The 18,467-nt window shown below is 45.7% G+C and overlaps 1 protein-coding gene across 1 annotated transcript in view; it reads right to left on the reverse strand.

Moving 5' to 3' along the window:
• Positions 1–5,492: 5,492 nt before the first annotated feature.
• LOC121585943 (exostosin-1a-like) overlaps positions 5,493–18,467 on the reverse strand; it is a 16,993-nt gene continuing 4,018 nt past the window's right edge. The window contains exons 4-9 of the mRNA XM_041902294.2: positions 17,028–17,146; positions 15,099–15,194; positions 10,542–10,631; positions 10,129–10,289; positions 8,622–8,793; positions 5,493–8,109 (exon numbers count right to left, since the gene is read on the reverse strand). Coding sequence (XP_041758228.2) covers positions 7,924–8,109; positions 8,622–8,793; positions 10,129–10,289; positions 10,542–10,631; positions 15,099–15,194; positions 17,028–17,146 — 824 coding nt within the window. The 3' untranslated portion in view covers positions 5,493–7,923. The remainder of the gene's footprint in view (positions 8,110–8,621; positions 8,794–10,128; positions 10,290–10,541; positions 10,632–15,098; positions 15,195–17,027; positions 17,147–18,467) is intronic.

Here is an 18,467-nt window from a genome sequence, read left to right on the forward strand (position 1 = left end):
TACATGGCCCCATTCATTCTTTCCTTTACACGGATCAGTCGTCCTGGTCCCTTTGCAGAAAAACAGCCCCAAAGCATGATGTTTCCACCCCTATGCTTCACAGTAGGTATGGTGTTCTTTGGATGCAACTCAGCATTCTTTGTCCTCCAAACACAACGAAGTTGAGTTTTTACCAAAAAAGTTATATTTTGGTTTCATCTGACCATATGACATTCTCCCAATCCTCTTCTGGATCATCCAAATGCACTCTAGCAAACTTCAGACGGGCCTGGACATGTACTGGCTTAAGCAGGGGGACACGTCTGGCACTGCAGGATTTGAGTCCCTGGCGGCGTAGTGTGTTACTGATGGTAGGCTTTGTTACTTTGGTCCCAGCTCTCTGCAGGTCATTCACTAGGTCCCCCGTGTGGTTCTGGGATTTTTGCTCACCGTTCTTGTGATCATTTTGACCCCACGGGGTGAGATCTTGCGTGGAGCCCCAGATCGAGGGAGATTATCAGTGGTCTTGTATGTCTTCCATTTCCTAATAATTGCTCCCACAGTTGATTTCTTCAAACCAAGCTGCTTACCTATTGCAGATTCAGTCTTCCCAGCCTGGTGCAGGTCTACAATTTTGTTTCTGGTGTCCTTTGACAGCTCTTTGGTCTTGGCCATAGTGGAGTTTGGAGTGTGACTGTTTGAGGTTGTGGACAGGTGTCTTTTATACTGATAACAAGTTCAAACAGGTGCCATTAATACAGGTAACGAATGGAGGACAGAGGAGCCTCTTAAAGAAGAAGTTACAAGTCTGTGAGAGCCAGAAATCTTGCTTGTTTGTAGGTGACCAAATACTTATTTTCCACCATAATTTGCAAATAAATTCATTAAAAATCCTGCAATGTGATTTTCTGGATTTTTTTTCTCAATTTGTCTGTCATAGTTGACGTGTACCTATGATGAAAATTACAGGCCTCTCTCATCTTTTTAAGTGGGAGAACTTGCACAATTGGTGGCTGACTAAATACTTTTTTCCCCACTGTAGGTGAGGTCTGTCTGAATTAGCCTGGTCCCAGATCAGTTTGTGCTGCGCTACAATGACCATAGCAGGAGTTGGCAAGACAGTACAAAACAGATCTGGGACCAGGCTATGACTGAACCAACAGAGGCCCCATAATGTTCCTACTAAACAAAGGCAGGAATGTCTGTTACAGATCAGACGTAGTCCAGTGTTAGACAATAAGGTCACCTAAACAGCAGCTACTGCACGTGTCTGTGTTATTGGACACAGAGATCAACTAAACTAAATGGGAACTTGCTCCTCTGTTAAAGGCAACAATACAATCATTCTGAAGTGGCTTTCTTTAAAGGCACATTCATTTCATCCTAGAACAGCGTTCAGGGGAATCAGAGGCTTCGTCCCAAATGGCACCCTATGCCCTTTATAGTGCACTACTTTTGACCAGGGACCATAGGGAATAGGGTGCCATTTTGGACGCATCCAGAGAATGAGAATAGGATCAGAGAGACCTTTTAGATTTCTCCTCAAACACATATTGCACCATGAGAGTTAGCCCATAGGGTTCTGACACACACACACACACACACACACACACACACACACACACACAGGAGCCATGTGATTCTATTAATGCTGAGATATCTCATCTGTTGTCTGTCACGTTGCCCACTAGCTCTGGTCCAGGGTGTTAGTGCAGCCGTTTCAGGAGGCTGAGCGTTAGCGAGCAGCACTAATGCCCTGGACCAGAGCTAGTGGGCTACACCCTGGACTGTCACACTACACAGACACCAACAAGCAGTTATTCTGCTGTCACACAGCTCTCACCTACAGTCACACAGCTCTCACCTACAGTCAAAACAAGGGAACATTCTTTAAGCTAGGGATGTGAAATCATGGAAGATTAAAACTTTGGACTGTTGGCACAATAAGAGAAATGTAATGTTAATAATTAATCTATATACAGTTGAAGTCGGAAGTTTACATCCATTTAGTTTGGAGTCATTAAAACCCGTTAATCAACCACTCCACAAATAGTTTTGCCAAGTCGGTTAGGACATCTACTTTGTGCATGACTCAAGTAATTTTACAGACAGATTATTTCACTTATAATTCACTGTATCACAATTCCAGTGGGTCAGAAGTTTACATACACTAAGTTGACTGTGCCTTTCAACAGCTTGGAAAATTCCAGAAAATGATGTCATGGCTTTAGAAGCTTCTGATAGGCTAATTGACATAATTTGAGTCAATTGGAGGTGTACCTGTGGATGTATTTCAAGGCCTACCTTCAAACTCAATGCCTCTTTGCTTGACATCATGGGAAAATCAAAATAATTCAGCCAAGACCTCAGAAATAGAACTGTAGACCTCCACAAGTCTGGTTCATCCTTGGGAGCAATTTCCAAACACCTGAAGGTACCACGTTCATCTGTACAAACAATAGTACGCAAGTATAAACACCATGGGACCACGCAGCCATCATACCGCTCAGGAAGGAGACGCGTTCTGTCTCCTAGAGATGAACGTACTTTGGTGCGAAAAGTCAAATAAATCCCAGAACAGCAAAGGACCTTATTTTTTATATTTTTTATTTTTTATATTTAGCAGACGCTCTTATCCAGAGCGACTTACAGGAGCAATTAGGGTTAAGTGCCTTGCTCAAGGGCACATCGACAGATTTTCCTTGTGAAGATGCTGGAGGAAACAGGTACAAAAGTATCTATATCCACAGTAAAACGAGTCCTATATCGACATAACCTGAAAGGCCGCTCAGCAAGGAAGAAGCCACTGCTCCAAAACCGCCATAAAGAAGCCAGACTACGGTTTGCAACTGCACATGGGGACAAAGATCGTACCTTTTGGAGAAATGTCCTCTGGTCTCATGAAACAAAAATAGAACTGTTTGGCCATAATGACCATCGTTATGTTTGGAGGGAAAAGGGGAAGGCTTGCAAGCCGAAGAACACCATCCCAACCGTGAAGCATGGGGGTGGCAGCATCATGCTGTGGGGGTGCTTTGCTGCAGGAGGGACTAGTGCACTTCACAAAATAGATGGCATCATGAGGAAGGAAAATTATGTGGATATATTGAAGCAACATCTCAAGACATCAGTCAGGAAGTTAAAGCTTGGTCGCAAATGGGTCTTCCAAATGGACAATGACCCCAAGCATACTTCCAAAGTTGTGGCAAAATGGCTTAAGGACAACAAAGTCAAGGTATTGGAGTGGCCATCACAAAGCCCTGACCTCAATCCTATAGAACATTTGTGGGCAGAACTGAATGAAGCGTGTGCAAGCAAGGAGTCCTACAAACCTGACTCAGTTAAACCAGCTCTGTCAGGAGGAATGGGCCAAAATTCACACAATTTATTGTGGGAAGCTTGTGGAAGGCTACCCGAAACGTTTGACCCAAGTTAAACAATTTAAAGGCAATGCTACCAAATACTAATTGAGTGTATGTAAACTTCTGACCCACTGGGAATGTGATGAAAGAAATAAAAGCTGAAATAAATCACTCTCTACTATTATTCTGACATTTCACATTTTAAAATAAAGTGGTGATCCTAACTGACCTAAGACAGGGAATTTTTACTAGGATTAAATGTCAGGAATTGTGAAAAAATGAGTTTAAATGTATTTGGCTAAGGTGTATGTAAACTTCCGACTTCAACTGTACACTACCGTTCAAAAGCTTGGGGTCACTTAGAAATGTCCTTGTTTTCCATGAAAACATACATGAAATGAGTTTGAATAGGAAATATAGCAAAATGCATAGGAAATGTAGTCATTGACAAGGTTAGAAATAATGATTTTTAATATAAATAATAATTGTGTCCATTAAACTTTGCTTTCATCAAAGAATCCTCCATTTGCAGCAATTACAGCCTTGCAGACCTTTGGCATTCTAGTTGTCAATTTGTTGAGGTAATCTGAAGAGATTTCACCCCATGCTTCCTGAAGCACCTCCCACAAGTTGGATTGGCACTTCTTACGTACCATACGGTCAAGCTGCTCCCACAACATCTCAATAGGGTTGAGATCCGGTGACTGTGCTGGCCACTCCATTATAGACAGAATACCAGCTGAATGCTTCTTCCCTAAATAGTTATTGCATAGTTAAGAGCTGTGCTTTGGGTCATTGTCCTGTTGTAGGAGGGAATTGGCTCCAATCAAGCGCCGTCCAAAGGATATGGCATGGCATTGCAAAATGGAGTGATAGCCTTCCTTCTTAAAGACTCCTTTTATCTCCCACGTTACCACCACCAAAGCACCCCCAGACCATCACATTGCCTCCACCATGCTTGACAGATGGCATCAAGCACTCCTCCAGCATCTTTTCATTTGGTCTGCGTCTCACAAATGTTCTTCTTTTTTATCCGAACACCTCAAACTTCGATTTGTCTGTCCATAACACTTTTTTCCAAACTTCCTCTGTCCAGTGTCTGTGTTCTTTTGCCCATCTTAATATTTTGAATGAAGCTGCCAGTTGAGGACCTGTGAGGCGTTGGTTTCTCAAACTAGACACTCTAATGTATTTGTCCTCTTGCTCAGTTGTGCACCGGGGCCTCCCACGCCTCTTTCTATTCTGGTTAGAGCCAGTTTGAACTGTTCTGTGAAGGGAGTAGTACACAGCGTTGTACGAGATCTTCAATTTCTTGACAATTTCTCACATAGAATAGCCTTCATTTCTCAGAACAAGAATAGATCGATGAGTTTCAGAAGAAAGTTATTTGTTTCTGGCCATTTTGATTCTGTAATCGAACCCACAATTGCTGATGCTCCAGATACTCAACTAGTCTCAAGAAGGCCAGTTTTATTGCTTCTTTAATCAGCACAACAGTTTTCAGCTGTGCTAACATAATTGCAAAATGATTTTTTCTAATGATCAATTAGCCTTTTAAAATGATAAACGTGGATTAGCAAACACAACGTGCCATTGGAACACAGGACTGATGGTTGCTGATAATGGGCCTCTGTACGCCTATGTAGATATTCCATTAAAAATCAGCCGTTTCCAGCTACCATAGCCATTTACAACATTAACAATGTCTACACTGTATTTCTGATCAATTTGATGTTATTTTAATGGACCCAAAAATAGCTTTTCTTTAGAAAACAAGGACATTTCTAAGTGACCCCAAACTTTTGAATGGTAGTGTAGATATACTATACAGCTCTCCCTCAGATCAGACATGCAAGTACCTGCTCAAATAAAGACTAGTCATGTCCCTGCTAGCATGCTAGCAGATACCCATAGACTTTCAGTCATTGCGCTAACGCTAGTTAGCATTGGCTCGTGGAACTACCTCTTAACTTCCTTCATACTGGACACAGAGACATAAAAATGGTATCCACGAGTTCATCTGACTCTGGGGAAGTAGTTAAAGGGCCTCATTGCCAAAATCCCGAAGTATCCCTTTAACTCTAAAGGTTATGAATGTGTCAACTCAATCAATCAATCTGATCATGTTAATGTTAATGAGCTGAAGATGGACAAAGTAGAGTGCCTTTATTGGTAAAAACAGGTGATATGGGTGTTAGTCTTGATAGTGTGTTCGATTCCTGGGACCACCCACAAGTAAAATGTATGTCCTTGGATAAAAGTGTGTGCTAGATGGCTATATTATTAATATAGTGGTTCACCAGGTCTTGTGAGGGGAAGAACGTGGAACAGGGAATAAATGGCATAGAAGAACTTGTTCCCAGTTGGTATACTCACCCCTTAAATATAATCCTTTATATTCCTTGATGTTTCACTATGGTGTGACCGCACCATGATGTCTCAACTCATCTCTAATATAACACTGCATTAAATAGGGGAAAGTCAACTGTCAACCTTTCAGTGCAGATGGATCAATATGCTACGTCAACTGTCAACCTTTCAGTGCAGATGGATCAATATGCCATGTCAACTGTCAACCTTTCAATGCAGATGGATCAATATGCTATGTCAACTGTCAACCTTTCAATGCAGATGGATCAATATGCTATGTCAACTGTCAACCTTTCAATGCAGATGGATCAATATTCTATGTCAACCTTTCAATGCAGATGGATCAATATGCTATGTCAACTGTCAACCTTTCAATGCAGACGGATCAATATGCTATGTCAACTGTCAACGCAGATGGATCAATATGCTATAAGGGATAAGGATGATGAGGCCAAAGGGCAAGGTTCATTGTACTTCAGTCAGAACTTCTTTACAACATCGAAAAATATAGCCCCCTAAAAGAAAATGGCAAATCAAGTTAAAAAGCTCAAAATCATCAAAGAGAAGCAGCGTGATCAAGGTGAGTTTCCATTCACACCCAGTCCACTCAGACTCCCAGATCACAACAACCACAACTACATTAGTCATAACTGGAGGCACGGTGAAATCTCAGTTCTGTGATTGAGTTCTGTATCCCTAGCTTCTTATAGCAGGAAAACACAGACCCCAGCCAAGGCTGAACACAGTAGAGATACTAGTGCTGCTGGCCATTCATTGTTCACTATACAAGCTAACTGAAACAGAGCTAAATAGTACTTTCAGATTCTGGCAGCAATTATCTCTTGAACCTGTGCATAGTGTTTAGAACCGAACAGAATAGGGGTTAGCGTCTATAACTAAAGAAGCACTTCTCCCTCGGTTTCATTGAAGAGTTTAGCAGGTTGGAGATGGGTGGGAGAGGTTTACCACTAGTAGACTGAACACAGTCCGTAGAGACAGTCTACCAAGTAGACCGTAGTTAGGACTGCAGCATGTATTCCCTTGACTAGAATGGCGCTGTATTGACTCTGAGGAGACGTCGTCAGCCATGGACCTCCTTTGTCCATAGTCATTAGAACATGTAGAAAGTTCTAGAACAAAGTTCCCCAGACGTCCATGTTGTCAGTTGTGCATAAACTAGTTTTCTGTCTGTGTACAGCTCCTACCAAATACAGCCTGGGTTGTCACGGTTACCACTGTTAGCACCAGCAACAGCGGACAAGGATGGAGGGTTAGAGTTGGAGACGCAATCGTGGCGTCCTGGCTCCACAGCGCCCGGTCCTCCCTGTGTGTCTTCCATCTCTCTACACTCCTGTCCTTCCAGGAGGCAGCAGGGGATCAGGCTGTTCTAGTCTCTCTGTCTCTCTGTCTCTCTACACTCCACCATGGAGACAGAGGGGATCAGGCTGTTCTAGTCTCTCTGTCTCTCTACACTCCACCATGGAGACAGAGGGGATCAGGCTGTTCTAGTCTCTCTGTCTCTCTACACTCCACCATGGAGACAGAGGGGATCAGGCTGTTCTAGTCTCTCTCTGTCTCTCTCCACTCCACCATGGAGACAGAGGGGATCAGGCTGTTCTAGTCTCTCTGTCTCTCTACACTCCACCATGGAGACAGAGGGGATCAGGCTGTTCTAGTCTCTCTGTCTCTCTACACTCCACCATGGAGACAGAGGGGATCAGGCTGTTCTAGTCTCTCTGTCTCTCTACACTCCACCATGGAGACAGAGGGGATCAGGCTGTTCTAGTCTCTCTGTCTCTCTACACTCCACCATGGAGACAGAGGGGATCAGGCTGTTCTAGTCTCTCTGTCTCTCTACACTCCACCATGGAGACAGAGGGGATCAGGCTGTTCTAGTCTCTCTCCACTCCACCATGGAGACAGAGGGATCAGGGCTGTTCTAGTCTCTCTGTCTCTCTCCACTCCACCATGGAGACAGAGGGGATCAGGCTGTTCTAGTCTCTCTGTCTCTCTACACTCCACCATGGAGACAGAGGGGATCAGGCTGTTCTAGTCTCTCTGTCTCTCTACACTCCACCATGGAGACAGAGGGGATCAGGCTGTTCTAGTCTCTCTGTCTCTCTACATTCCACCATGGAGACAGAGGGGATCAGGCTGTTCTAGTCTCTCTGTCTCTCTACACTCCACCATGGAGACAGAGGGGATCAGGTTGTTATAGTCTTTCTATGTCCGTGTATTTCTTTCTCAGTATGGACACCTGGTCTTTAAACAGCACTGGGTCCAGTCGCATATTAGAGTGCACCAGGGGCATGCTGCCAAACCAGCTGGCAAACTTATTCATGCAGCTCTGCCGCTGGGCAAAGTGGTCTGGGTCGGCCCATCGAGACGCTTTGGAGGTCTGCAGGGAGAGAGAGACAGAGACATTAGTATGATGTATTCATAATGTTACCAGTTAAAGTTGATGTAGTTATTGGTTTGTTTATTTGTTTCATTGTGAAGGCCAGAAACAAATATATTTCCGCAACAATAAGAAACATCTATAACAATGGAGGTGGAGCTGTGGCGTCTGTTGATGTCATCAGGAACATTAAGGAAATAAGAATAACATGAAACAGCCATGGTACTTCCTGTGCATTTACTGTGAATTGGGAAATAAATCAAGAATAACCTTTATCAACCTTTCCCCTACAGATATGGTACACCAGCCAGGACTCAAAGCCAGAGTTGTTCCTGAGAAGGCTCAACTTCAATGTGCAGGTAATTGTGATTCCTTTCACGTTACATTTGATTGTACCCTGCATCTGAAAAGTTTGTTGGACGTGTGTGTAAACTACTTGTGAATGTCTCATTTACTATGTTGTATAGTAATATCTCCAGTTGTTCCTGAGATAAAGACTAGAAAGCCCTCACCTGCACCATCATGGTCTCCTTGTACTGTTTCTTCTGGGTGACCTTGATGGGAGGCAGCTTGGTGATGGCTGACACCAGGAAGTTCATCAGGATGTCTTCACAGTTAGACAGCTGGTCCACCAGGCCCCTCAGACTGGCCGGCAGGTAGTTGGTATACAGGTAGTGGTAATATCTACAGGTAAAGACAGGTACAGGTAGGGTTAGGGTTTGACCGGTAGGGTTAAGGTCAGGGTTCACAGTTAGACAGGTGGCACATCAGCCCCTTCAGACTGGCCGGCAGGTAGCTGGTATACAGGTAGTGGTAATATCTACAGGTAAAGACAGGTACAGGTAGGGTTAGGGTTTGACCGGTAGGGTTAAGGTCAGGGTTCACAGTTAGACAGGTGGCACATCAGCCCCTTCAGACTGGCTGGCAGGTAGCTGGTGTACAGGTAGTGGTAATATCTCCAGGTAAAGACAGGTAGTGGTAATATCTACAGGTAGTGGTAATATCTCCAGGTAGTGGTAATATCTACAGGTAGTGGTAATATCTCCAGGTAGTGGTAATATCTACAGGTAGTGGTAATATCTCCAGGTAGTGGTAATATCTACAGGTAGTGGTAATATCTACAGGTAGTGGTAATATCTACAGGTAGTGGTAATATCTACAGGTAGTGGTAATATCTACAGGTAGTGGTAATATATCCAGGTAGTGGTAATATCTCCAGGTAGTGGTAATATCTCCAGGTAGTGGTAATATCTACAGGTAGTGGTAATATCTCCAGGTAGTGGTAATATCTCCAGGTAGTGGTAATATCTCCAGGTAGTGATAATATCTACAGGTAGTGGTAATATCTCCAGGTAGTGGTAATATCTACAGGTAGTGGTAATATCTACAGGTAGTGGTAATATCTCCAGGTAGTGGTAATTTCTACAGGTAGTGGTAATATCTCCAGGTAGTGGTAATTTCTACAGGTAGTGGTAATATCTACAGGTAGTGGTAATATCTCCAGGTAGTGGTAATATCTACAGGTAGTGGTAATATCTCCAGGTAGTGGTAATTTCTACAGGTAGTGGTAATATCTCCAGGTAGTGGTAATTTCTACAGGTAGTGGTAATATCTCCAGGTAGTGGTAATATCTCCAGGTAGTGGTAACATCTACAGGTAGTGGTAACATCTACAGGTAAAGACAGGTAACATCAGTTGGAGTTAGGATTAGACAGACTGGCCGGCAGGTAGCTGGTGTTCAGGTAGTGGTAATATCTGGAGGACAGGTAACATTAGTTGGAGTTAGACTTCAGTCAGTTCCCCTATAGCTGTTTTGATATGAAACAGTCAAAGTTGCGGCTCAACGGTAGCCGACCCTACTCCTGGAGAGCTAACTACCCTCCTGCCCGGTTTTGTTTCAGCCCTAATCTAACACAACTGATTCTATTAATCACTGGCTAAGGGCTGGAGCAAAAGCCCGGACATCTAGTAGGTCTCCAGGAGAAGGCTTGGTCTGTAGCGTCGTGCCTGCCTTCTCACCTGTGGTATATAGCAGCTCCTGTCAGGACCATAGAGTAGTCGTTGGTCCACTTGGAGGTGTAACCCCACCTCTCCTTGTTGCTGTCCCAGAAATGACTCCTGGCCGGGTATCCCACAATCCTCTCTGGGAAACTCTGCCACACTGTGAAAGCAAAGTCCACCTGCAAAAGGGAGAGAGTGGCACCATTGAGCACCTAAAGCTCGTAAGGCAGCTCCAGTATAACACGCAATCCTTCCGTTCAGCTTCAGCTCACCTGTTGTGACAGTGCATCAGCATACAGATGAAGTTGACCATTTTTTCATAGCTTTGCCCATGTCATTTATAGAAATGGTGAACAGAACTGGGCCTAAAACAGAACCTTGTGGTACCCCTTTAGTTTACATACGGTAATACACTACTGGCAGTAACTCACCTCAGTAGTAGAGAGAACGGTATCCTCGTCCAGACTTAGAACGGCGTCTGTTGGTATGGTGTCATAGGGCAGGAAACGACTGCTCATCACCTGAAGAGACAGCAACAAACAGTAGGGCTCTTCACTGCAACAATCAATACAAATCACTAGATATCTTAGAACAATCAATACAAATGACTAGATATCATTAGAACAATCAATACAAATGACTAGATATCTTAGAACAATCAATACAAATGACTAGATATCTTAGAACAATCAATACAAATGACTAGATATCATTAGAACAATCAATACAAATGACTAGATATCTTAGAACAATCAATACAAATGACTAGATATCTTAGAACAATCAATACAAATGACTAGATATCTTAGAACAATCAATACAAATGACTAGATATCATTAGAATGTGCTTACTAGGGCTATATTTAGACTTTTCTCTGTATTCATAAGCATATTGATGTACAGTGGGGAAAAAAGTATTTAGTCAGCCACCAATTGTGCAAGTTCTCCCACTTAAAAAGATGAGAGAGGCCTGTAATTTTCATCATAGGTACACGTCAACTATGACAGACAAAATGAGAAAAAAAATCCAGAAAATCACATTGTAAGATTTTTTATGAATTTATTTGCAAATTATGGTGGAAAATAAGTATTTGGTCAATAACAAAAGTTTCTCAATACTTTGTTATATACCCTTTGTTGGCAATGACACAGGTCAAACGTTTTCTGTAAGTCTTCACAAGGTTTTCGCACACTGTTGCTGGTATTTTGGTCCATTCCTCCATGCAGTTCTCCTCTAGAGCAGTGATGTTTTGGGGCTGTCGCTGAGCAACACGGACTTTCAACTCCCTCCAAAGATTTTCTATGGGGTTGAGATCTGGAGACTGGCTAGGCCACTCCAGGACCTTGAAATGCTTCTTACGAAGCCACTCCTTCGTTGCCCGGGCGGTGTGTTTGGGATCATTTTCATGCTGAAAGACCCAGCGACGTTTCATCTTCAATGCCCTTGCTGATGGAAGGAGGTTTTCAATCAAAATCTCACGATACATGGCCCCATTCATTCTTTCCTTTTACACGGATCAGTCCTCCTGGTCCCTTTGCAGAAAAAACAGCCCCAAAGCATGATGTTTCCACCCCCATGCTTCACAGTAGGTATGGTGTTCTTTGGATGCAACTCAGCCTTTTTGTCCTCCAAACACGACAAGTTGAGTTTTTACCAAAAGGTTCTATTTTGGTTTCATCTGACCATATGACATTCTCCCAATCCTCTTCTGGATCATCCAAATGCACTCTAGCAAACTTCAGACGGGGCCTGGACATGTACTGGCTTAAGCAGGGGGACACGTCTGGCACTGCAGGATTTGAGTCCCTGGCGGCGTAGTGTGTTACTGATGGTAGGCTTTGTTACTTTGGTCCCAGCTCTCTGCAGGTCATTCACTAGGTCCCCCTGTGTGGTTTTGGGATTTTTGCTCACCGTTCTTGTGATCATTTTGACCCCACGGGGTGAGATCTTTGCGTGAGCCCCAGATCGAGGGAGATTATCAGTGGGCTTGTATGTCTTCCATTTCCTAATAATTGCTCCCACAGTTGATTTCTTCAAACCAAACTGCTTACCTATTGCAGATTCAGTCTTCCCAGCCTAGTGCAAGTCTACAATTTTGTTTCTGGTGTCCTTTGACAGCTCTTTGGTCTTGGCCATAGTGGAGTTTGGAGTGTGACTGTTTGAGGTTGTGGACAGGTGTCTTTTATACTGATAACAAGTTCAAACAGGTGCCATTAATACAGGTAACGAGTGGAGGACAGAGGAGCCTCTTAAAGAAGAAGTTACAGGTCTGTGAGAGCCAGAAATCTTGCTTGTTTGTAGGTGACCAAATACTTATTTTCCACCATAATTTGCAAATAAATTCATTAGAAATCCTACAACGTGATTTTCTGGATTTTTTTCCTCAATTTGTCTGTCATAGTTGACGTGTACCTATGATGAAAATTACAGGCCCTCTCATCTTTTTAAGTGGGAGAATTTGCACAATTGGTGGCTGACTAAATACTTTTTTCCCCACTGTATGTGAAGCTATAGGAGAAGAGAACTCACCTGGCTCTCCCCTCTATGACCAGGACAGGTACAGAGGACTCACCTGGCTCTCCCCCTCTATGACCAGGACAGGTACAGAGGACTCACCTTGTTCTCCCCCTCTATGACCAGGACAGGTACAGAGGACTCACCTGGCTCTCCCCCTCTATGACCAGGACAGGTACAGAGAACTCACCTGGCTCTCCCCCTCTATGACCAGGACAGGTACAGAGGACTCACCTGGCTCTCCCCCTCTATGACCAGGACAGGTACAGAGGACTCACCTGGCTCTCCCCCTCTATGACCAGGACAGGTACAGAGGACTCACCTGGCTCTCCCCCTCTATGACCAGGACAGGTACAGAGGACTCACCTTGTTCTCCCCCTCTATGACCAGGACAGGTACAGAGGACTCACCTGGCTCTCCCCCTCTATGACCAGGACAGGTACAGAGGACTCACCTTGTTCTCCCCCTCTATGACCAGGACAGGTACAGAGGACTCACCTGGCTCTCCCCTCTATGACCAGGACAGGTACAGAGGACTCACCTTGTTCTCCTCCTCTATGGCCAGGACAGGTACAGAGGACTCACCTGGCTCTCCCCCTCTATGACCAGGACAGGTACAGAGGACTCACCTGGCTCTCCCCCTCTATGACCAGGACAGGTACAGAGGACTCACCTGGCTCTCCCCCTCTATGACCAGGACAGGTACAGAGGACTCACCTGGCTCTCCCCCTCTATGACCAGGACAGGTACAGAGGACTCACCTGGCTCTCCCCCTCTATGACCAGGACAGGTACAGAGGACTCATCTTGTTCTCCCCTCTATGACCAGGACAGGTACAGAGGACTCACCTGGCTCTCCCCCCTCTATGACCAGGACAGGTACAGAGGACTCACCTGGCTCTCCCCCTCTATGACCAGGACAGGTACAGAGGACTCATCTTGTTCTCCCCTCTATGACCAGGACAGGTACAGAGGACTCACCTTGTTCTCCCCCTCTATGACCAGGACAGGTACAGAGGACTCATCTTGTTCTCCCCCTCTATGACCAGGACAGGTACAGAGGACTCATCTTGTTCTCCCCCTCTATGACCAGGACAGGTACAGAGGACTCACCTTGTTCTCCCCTCTATGGCCAGGACAGGTACAGAGGACTCATCTTGTTCTCCCCTCTATGACCAGGACAGGTACAGAGGACTCACCTGGCTCTCCTCCTCTATGAACAGGACAGGTACAGAGGACTCACCTGGCTCTCCCCTCTATGACCAGGACAGGTACAGAGGACTCATCTTGTTCTCCCCCTCTGATGACCAGGACAGGTACAGAGGACTCATCTTGTTCTCCCCTCTATGACCAGGACAGGTACAGAGGACTCACCTTGTTCGCCCCCTCTATGACCAGGACAGGTACAGAGGACTCACCTGGCTCTCCCCCTCTATGACCAGGACAGGTACAGAGGACTCACCTTGTTCTCCCCCCTCTATGACCAGGACAGGTACAGAGGACTCACCTGGCTCTCCCCCTCTATGACCAGGACAGGTACAGAGGACTCACCTGGCTCTCCCCCTCTATGACCAGGACAGGTACAGAGGACTCACCTGGCTCCTCCTCTATGACCAGGACAGGTACAGAGGACTCACCTGGCTCTCCCCCTCTATGACCAGGACAGGTACAGAGAACTCACCTGGCTCTCCTCCTCTATGACCAGGACAGGTACAGAGGACTCACCTTGTTCTCCCCCTCTATGACCAGGACAGGTACAGAGGACTCACCTGGCTCTCCCCCTCTATGACCAGGACAGGTACAGAGGACTCACCTGGCTCTCCTCCTCTATGACCAGGACAGGTACAGAGGACTCACCTGGCTCTCCCCTCTATGACCAGGACAGGTACAGAGGACTCACCTTGCTCTCCCCCCTCTATGACCAGGACAGGTACAGAGGACTCACCTTGTTCGCCCCCTCTATGACCAGGACAGGTACAGAGGACTCACCTTGTTCTCCCCCTCTATGACCAGGACAGGTACAGAGGACTCACCTGGCTCTCCCCCTCTATGACCAGGACAGGTACAGAGGACTCACCTGGCTCTCCCCCTCTATGACCAGGACAGGTACAGAGGACTCACCTGGCTCTCCCCCTCTATGACCAGGACAGGTACAGAGGACTCACCTGGCTCTCCCCCTCTATGACCAGGACAGGTACAGAGGACTCACCTTGCTCTCCCCCCTCTATGACCAGGACAGGTACAGAGGACTCACCTGGCTCTCCCCCCTCTATGACCAGGACAGGTACAGAGGACTCACCTGGCTCTCCCCTCTATGACCAGGACAGGTACAGAGGACTCACCTTGCTCTCCCCCTCTATGACCAGGACAGGTACAGAGGACTCACCTGGCTCTCCCCCTCTATGACCAGGACAGGTACAGAGGACTCACCTTGCTCTCCCCCTCTATGACCAGGACAGGTACAGAGGACTCACCTTGCTCTCCCCCTCTATGACCAGGACAGGTACAGAGGTGGCAGGCCAGCGGTGTTTGGCCGGGAGGGGCTTGTCACAGTTCCATAGGATTATCACCTGGAAAAATATGACGTACATTTAAACATGAAATTATGTTTTCCTTTTGGATAGCTTATATCACAACCAAAAGCTACTATATGAATTATGATTACCTGATATAAAAGCACACATTCATGTAACATTGATAAAGAAATCTATATTGTGACAACATGACATGTGCAACATAGAGATATAAATATACATCTAACTCAAAATATCAAGGTTCTTGTTGCAGAAGGAGTTACATTTCTGGGTTAATTCTATGACTCATGCCAACTTCATACAGCACGGTGCTAGCTGTTACCTAGGCAAAGTACTGAGACTTAGCGACCGCCACCAGGAGACAAACATCTACATTCTACAAGGTCTTGTTGCAGAAGGAGTTATATTTCTGGGTTGATTCTATGACTCATGCTAACCACATATGGGCATGTGGTGCTAGGAGTGACCTGGGCGCGCACACAGTACTGGCATTGTGATACTGTGAGCTAGATAGCCTAGCTGGCCACAGTGATGAGATGTGGTGCTGTGAGCTAGATAGCCTAGCTGGCCACAGTGTTGAGATGTGGTGCAGTGAGCTAGATAGCCTAGCTGGCCACAGTGTTGAGATGTGGTGCTGTGAGCTAGATAGCCTAGCTGGCCACAGTGTTGAGATGTGGTGCTGTGAGCTAGATAGCCTAGCTGGCCACAGTGTTGAGATGTGATACTGTGAGATAGATAGCCTAGCTGGCCACAGTGTTGAGATGTGGTGCTGTGAGCTAGATAGCCCAGCTGGCCACAGTGTTGAGATGTGATACTGTGAGCTAGATAGCCCAGCTGGCCACAGTGTTGAGATGTGGTGCTGTGAGCTAGATAGCCCAGCTGGCCACAGTGTTGAGATGTGGTGCTGTGAGCTAGATAGCCCAGCTGGCCACAGTGTTGAGATGTGATACTGTGAGCTAGATAGCCTAGCTGGCCACAGTGTTGAGATGTGATACTGTGAGCTAGATAGCCTAGCTGGCCACAGTGTTGAGATGAGATACTGTGAGCTAGATAGCCTAGCTGGCCACAGTGTTGAGATGTGGTGCTGTGAGCTAGATAGCCTAGCTGGCCACAGTGTTGAGATGTGATACTGTGAGCTAGATAGCCCAGCTGGCCACAGTGTTGAGATGTGGTGCAGTGAGCTAGATAGCCTACCTGGACACAGTGTTGAGATGTGGTGCAGTGAGCTAGATAGCCTAGCTGGCCACAGTGTTGAGATGTGGTGCTGTGAGCTAGATAGCCTGGCTGGCCACAGTGTTGAGATGTGGTGCTGTGAGCTAGATAGCCCAGCTGGCCACAGTGTTGAGATGTGGTGCTGTGAGCTAGATAGCCTAGCTGGCCACAGTGTTGAGATGTGGTGCAGTGAGCTAGATAGCCCAGCTGGCCACAGTGTTGAGATGTGGTGCTGTGAGCTAGATAGCCCAGCTGGCCACAGTGTTGAGATGTGATACTGTGAGCTAGATAGCCTAGCTGGCCACAGTGTTGAGATGTGATACTGTGAGCTAGATAGCCTAGCTGGCCACAGTGTTGAGATGAGATACTGTGAGCTAGATAGCCTAGCTGGCCACAGTGTTGAGATGTGGTGCTGTGAGCTAGATAGCCCAGCTGGCCACAGTGTTGAGATGTGGTGCTGTGAGCTAGATAGCCCAGCTGGCTACAGTGTTGAGATGTGGTGCTGTGAGCTAGATAGCCTAGCTGGCCACAGTGTTGAGATGTGGTGCTGTGAGCTAGATAGCCTAGCTGGCCACAGTGTTGAGATGTGATGCTGTGAGCTAGATAGCCTAGCTGGCCACAGTGTTGAGATGTGATACTGTGAGCTAGATAGCCTACCTGGACACAGTACTGGGACTTGGCGACAGCCACCAGTAGCTTGAGGACTGGCTGGGACTGGGAGACCAGGGGAGTCACAACATGGATGACCGCAGTGAACTTGGGACGAGGCTTGATACCTGGAACACAGCCAAATGACAAGTCAACAATGTTAACTATATCAGAACCACTTCCAGTAGTTAGTTCATACATTTATGAATGTGTATGATCCCTGCAGGAATTGAACCCACAACCCTGGCACTGCTAACGCCATGCGTTTTACCCCTGAGCTACATAGGACGAATGACAAAGTCAACAATGTTATCTAGTTTACTTATATAAACACCAATGATGCTGGAAATGTGTCCTCCTTGACACATGTAATCCCAGCATTGCTTGAGGCACAGTCATATAGCCAGTGAATACAGTAGCTAGTTGCCAGTGAGAATATTTCGCACTTGGATTGTTCCTCATCAATTCTCCAATCCAGAATCCCACTACTTCCAAATTGCCATGGTGACCAGAGCTCAATTCAGCTCATCTCTCCGATGGGTTGATAGTCACCATGGACTGAGGGAGGAGGGTAGCCGTTTCTAAACACACATAAACAAGGCTGTGACAGCTGTGCTTGCCGAGCCTTAGCCACATCTGGCTACGCTTTCATTGGGGACGGTATCAAATATTGTGTCAGTCACCAGGCAACATAACGACCTCCCGAGACGCAGGTTAGCGTTTTTTTCCTGATGAATCTTGTTCTGGAGGCAGCTCTGCAGAGTGGTCACTAGCTGGCACAGCCACAAAGTCATAAAATCTGATTTGAAACCTAACCCTAATCTTAAATTAAGACCAAAAAGCTACAAAAAGCATTTCATTAATCTTTACAATATAGACCATTTAGACTTTGTAGCTGGCCCATCTAGCAGAAATCACTCAGTTCTCCCTCCAGGACAAGACTCATCCTAATAAACGTTAACCTGCTCCCAAGTCGTTGTGTGTGTGTGTGTGTGTGTGTGTGTTTATGTGTGTGTGTGTTGTAACAATACAATAGGAAGAGCAAAACAGAGAACAAACACATTCTTCAGTCAAAAGGTCCTCAATCAGCCGTCTGAATTACCCCAGGACACCAAATCATCAACTTTGAGAGAGTTTTGGAGTATATGGTAGTAGGCTAATACTTGACTTTACACTATATACAATTATCAAATAATCTTGATAACCCATGTAATATGCATCTATATAAGGGAGCAGATTCATTTAGAACAGTGGCATCAGCATAAAGATTAATTTACATTTTCCCCGTTTTGCCAATGTCATTTATATAAATGGTAAAAGGACTGGGCCTAAAATAGAAGCTTGCCGTACACTCTTTTGTAATGTCCAGGAAACCAGATTTACGACTATCCACATGAATGTTTTGAGTTCTCTTTAACAGATGGTTGCAAGACTCACCTGGCTTGGCAT

Source organism: Coregonus clupeaformis, chromosome 17 (assembly GCF_020615455.1).
Source record: "Coregonus clupeaformis isolate EN_2021a chromosome 17, ASM2061545v1, whole genome shotgun sequence".
NCBI lineage: Eukaryota > Metazoa > Chordata > Actinopteri > Salmoniformes > Salmonidae > Coregonus > Coregonus clupeaformis.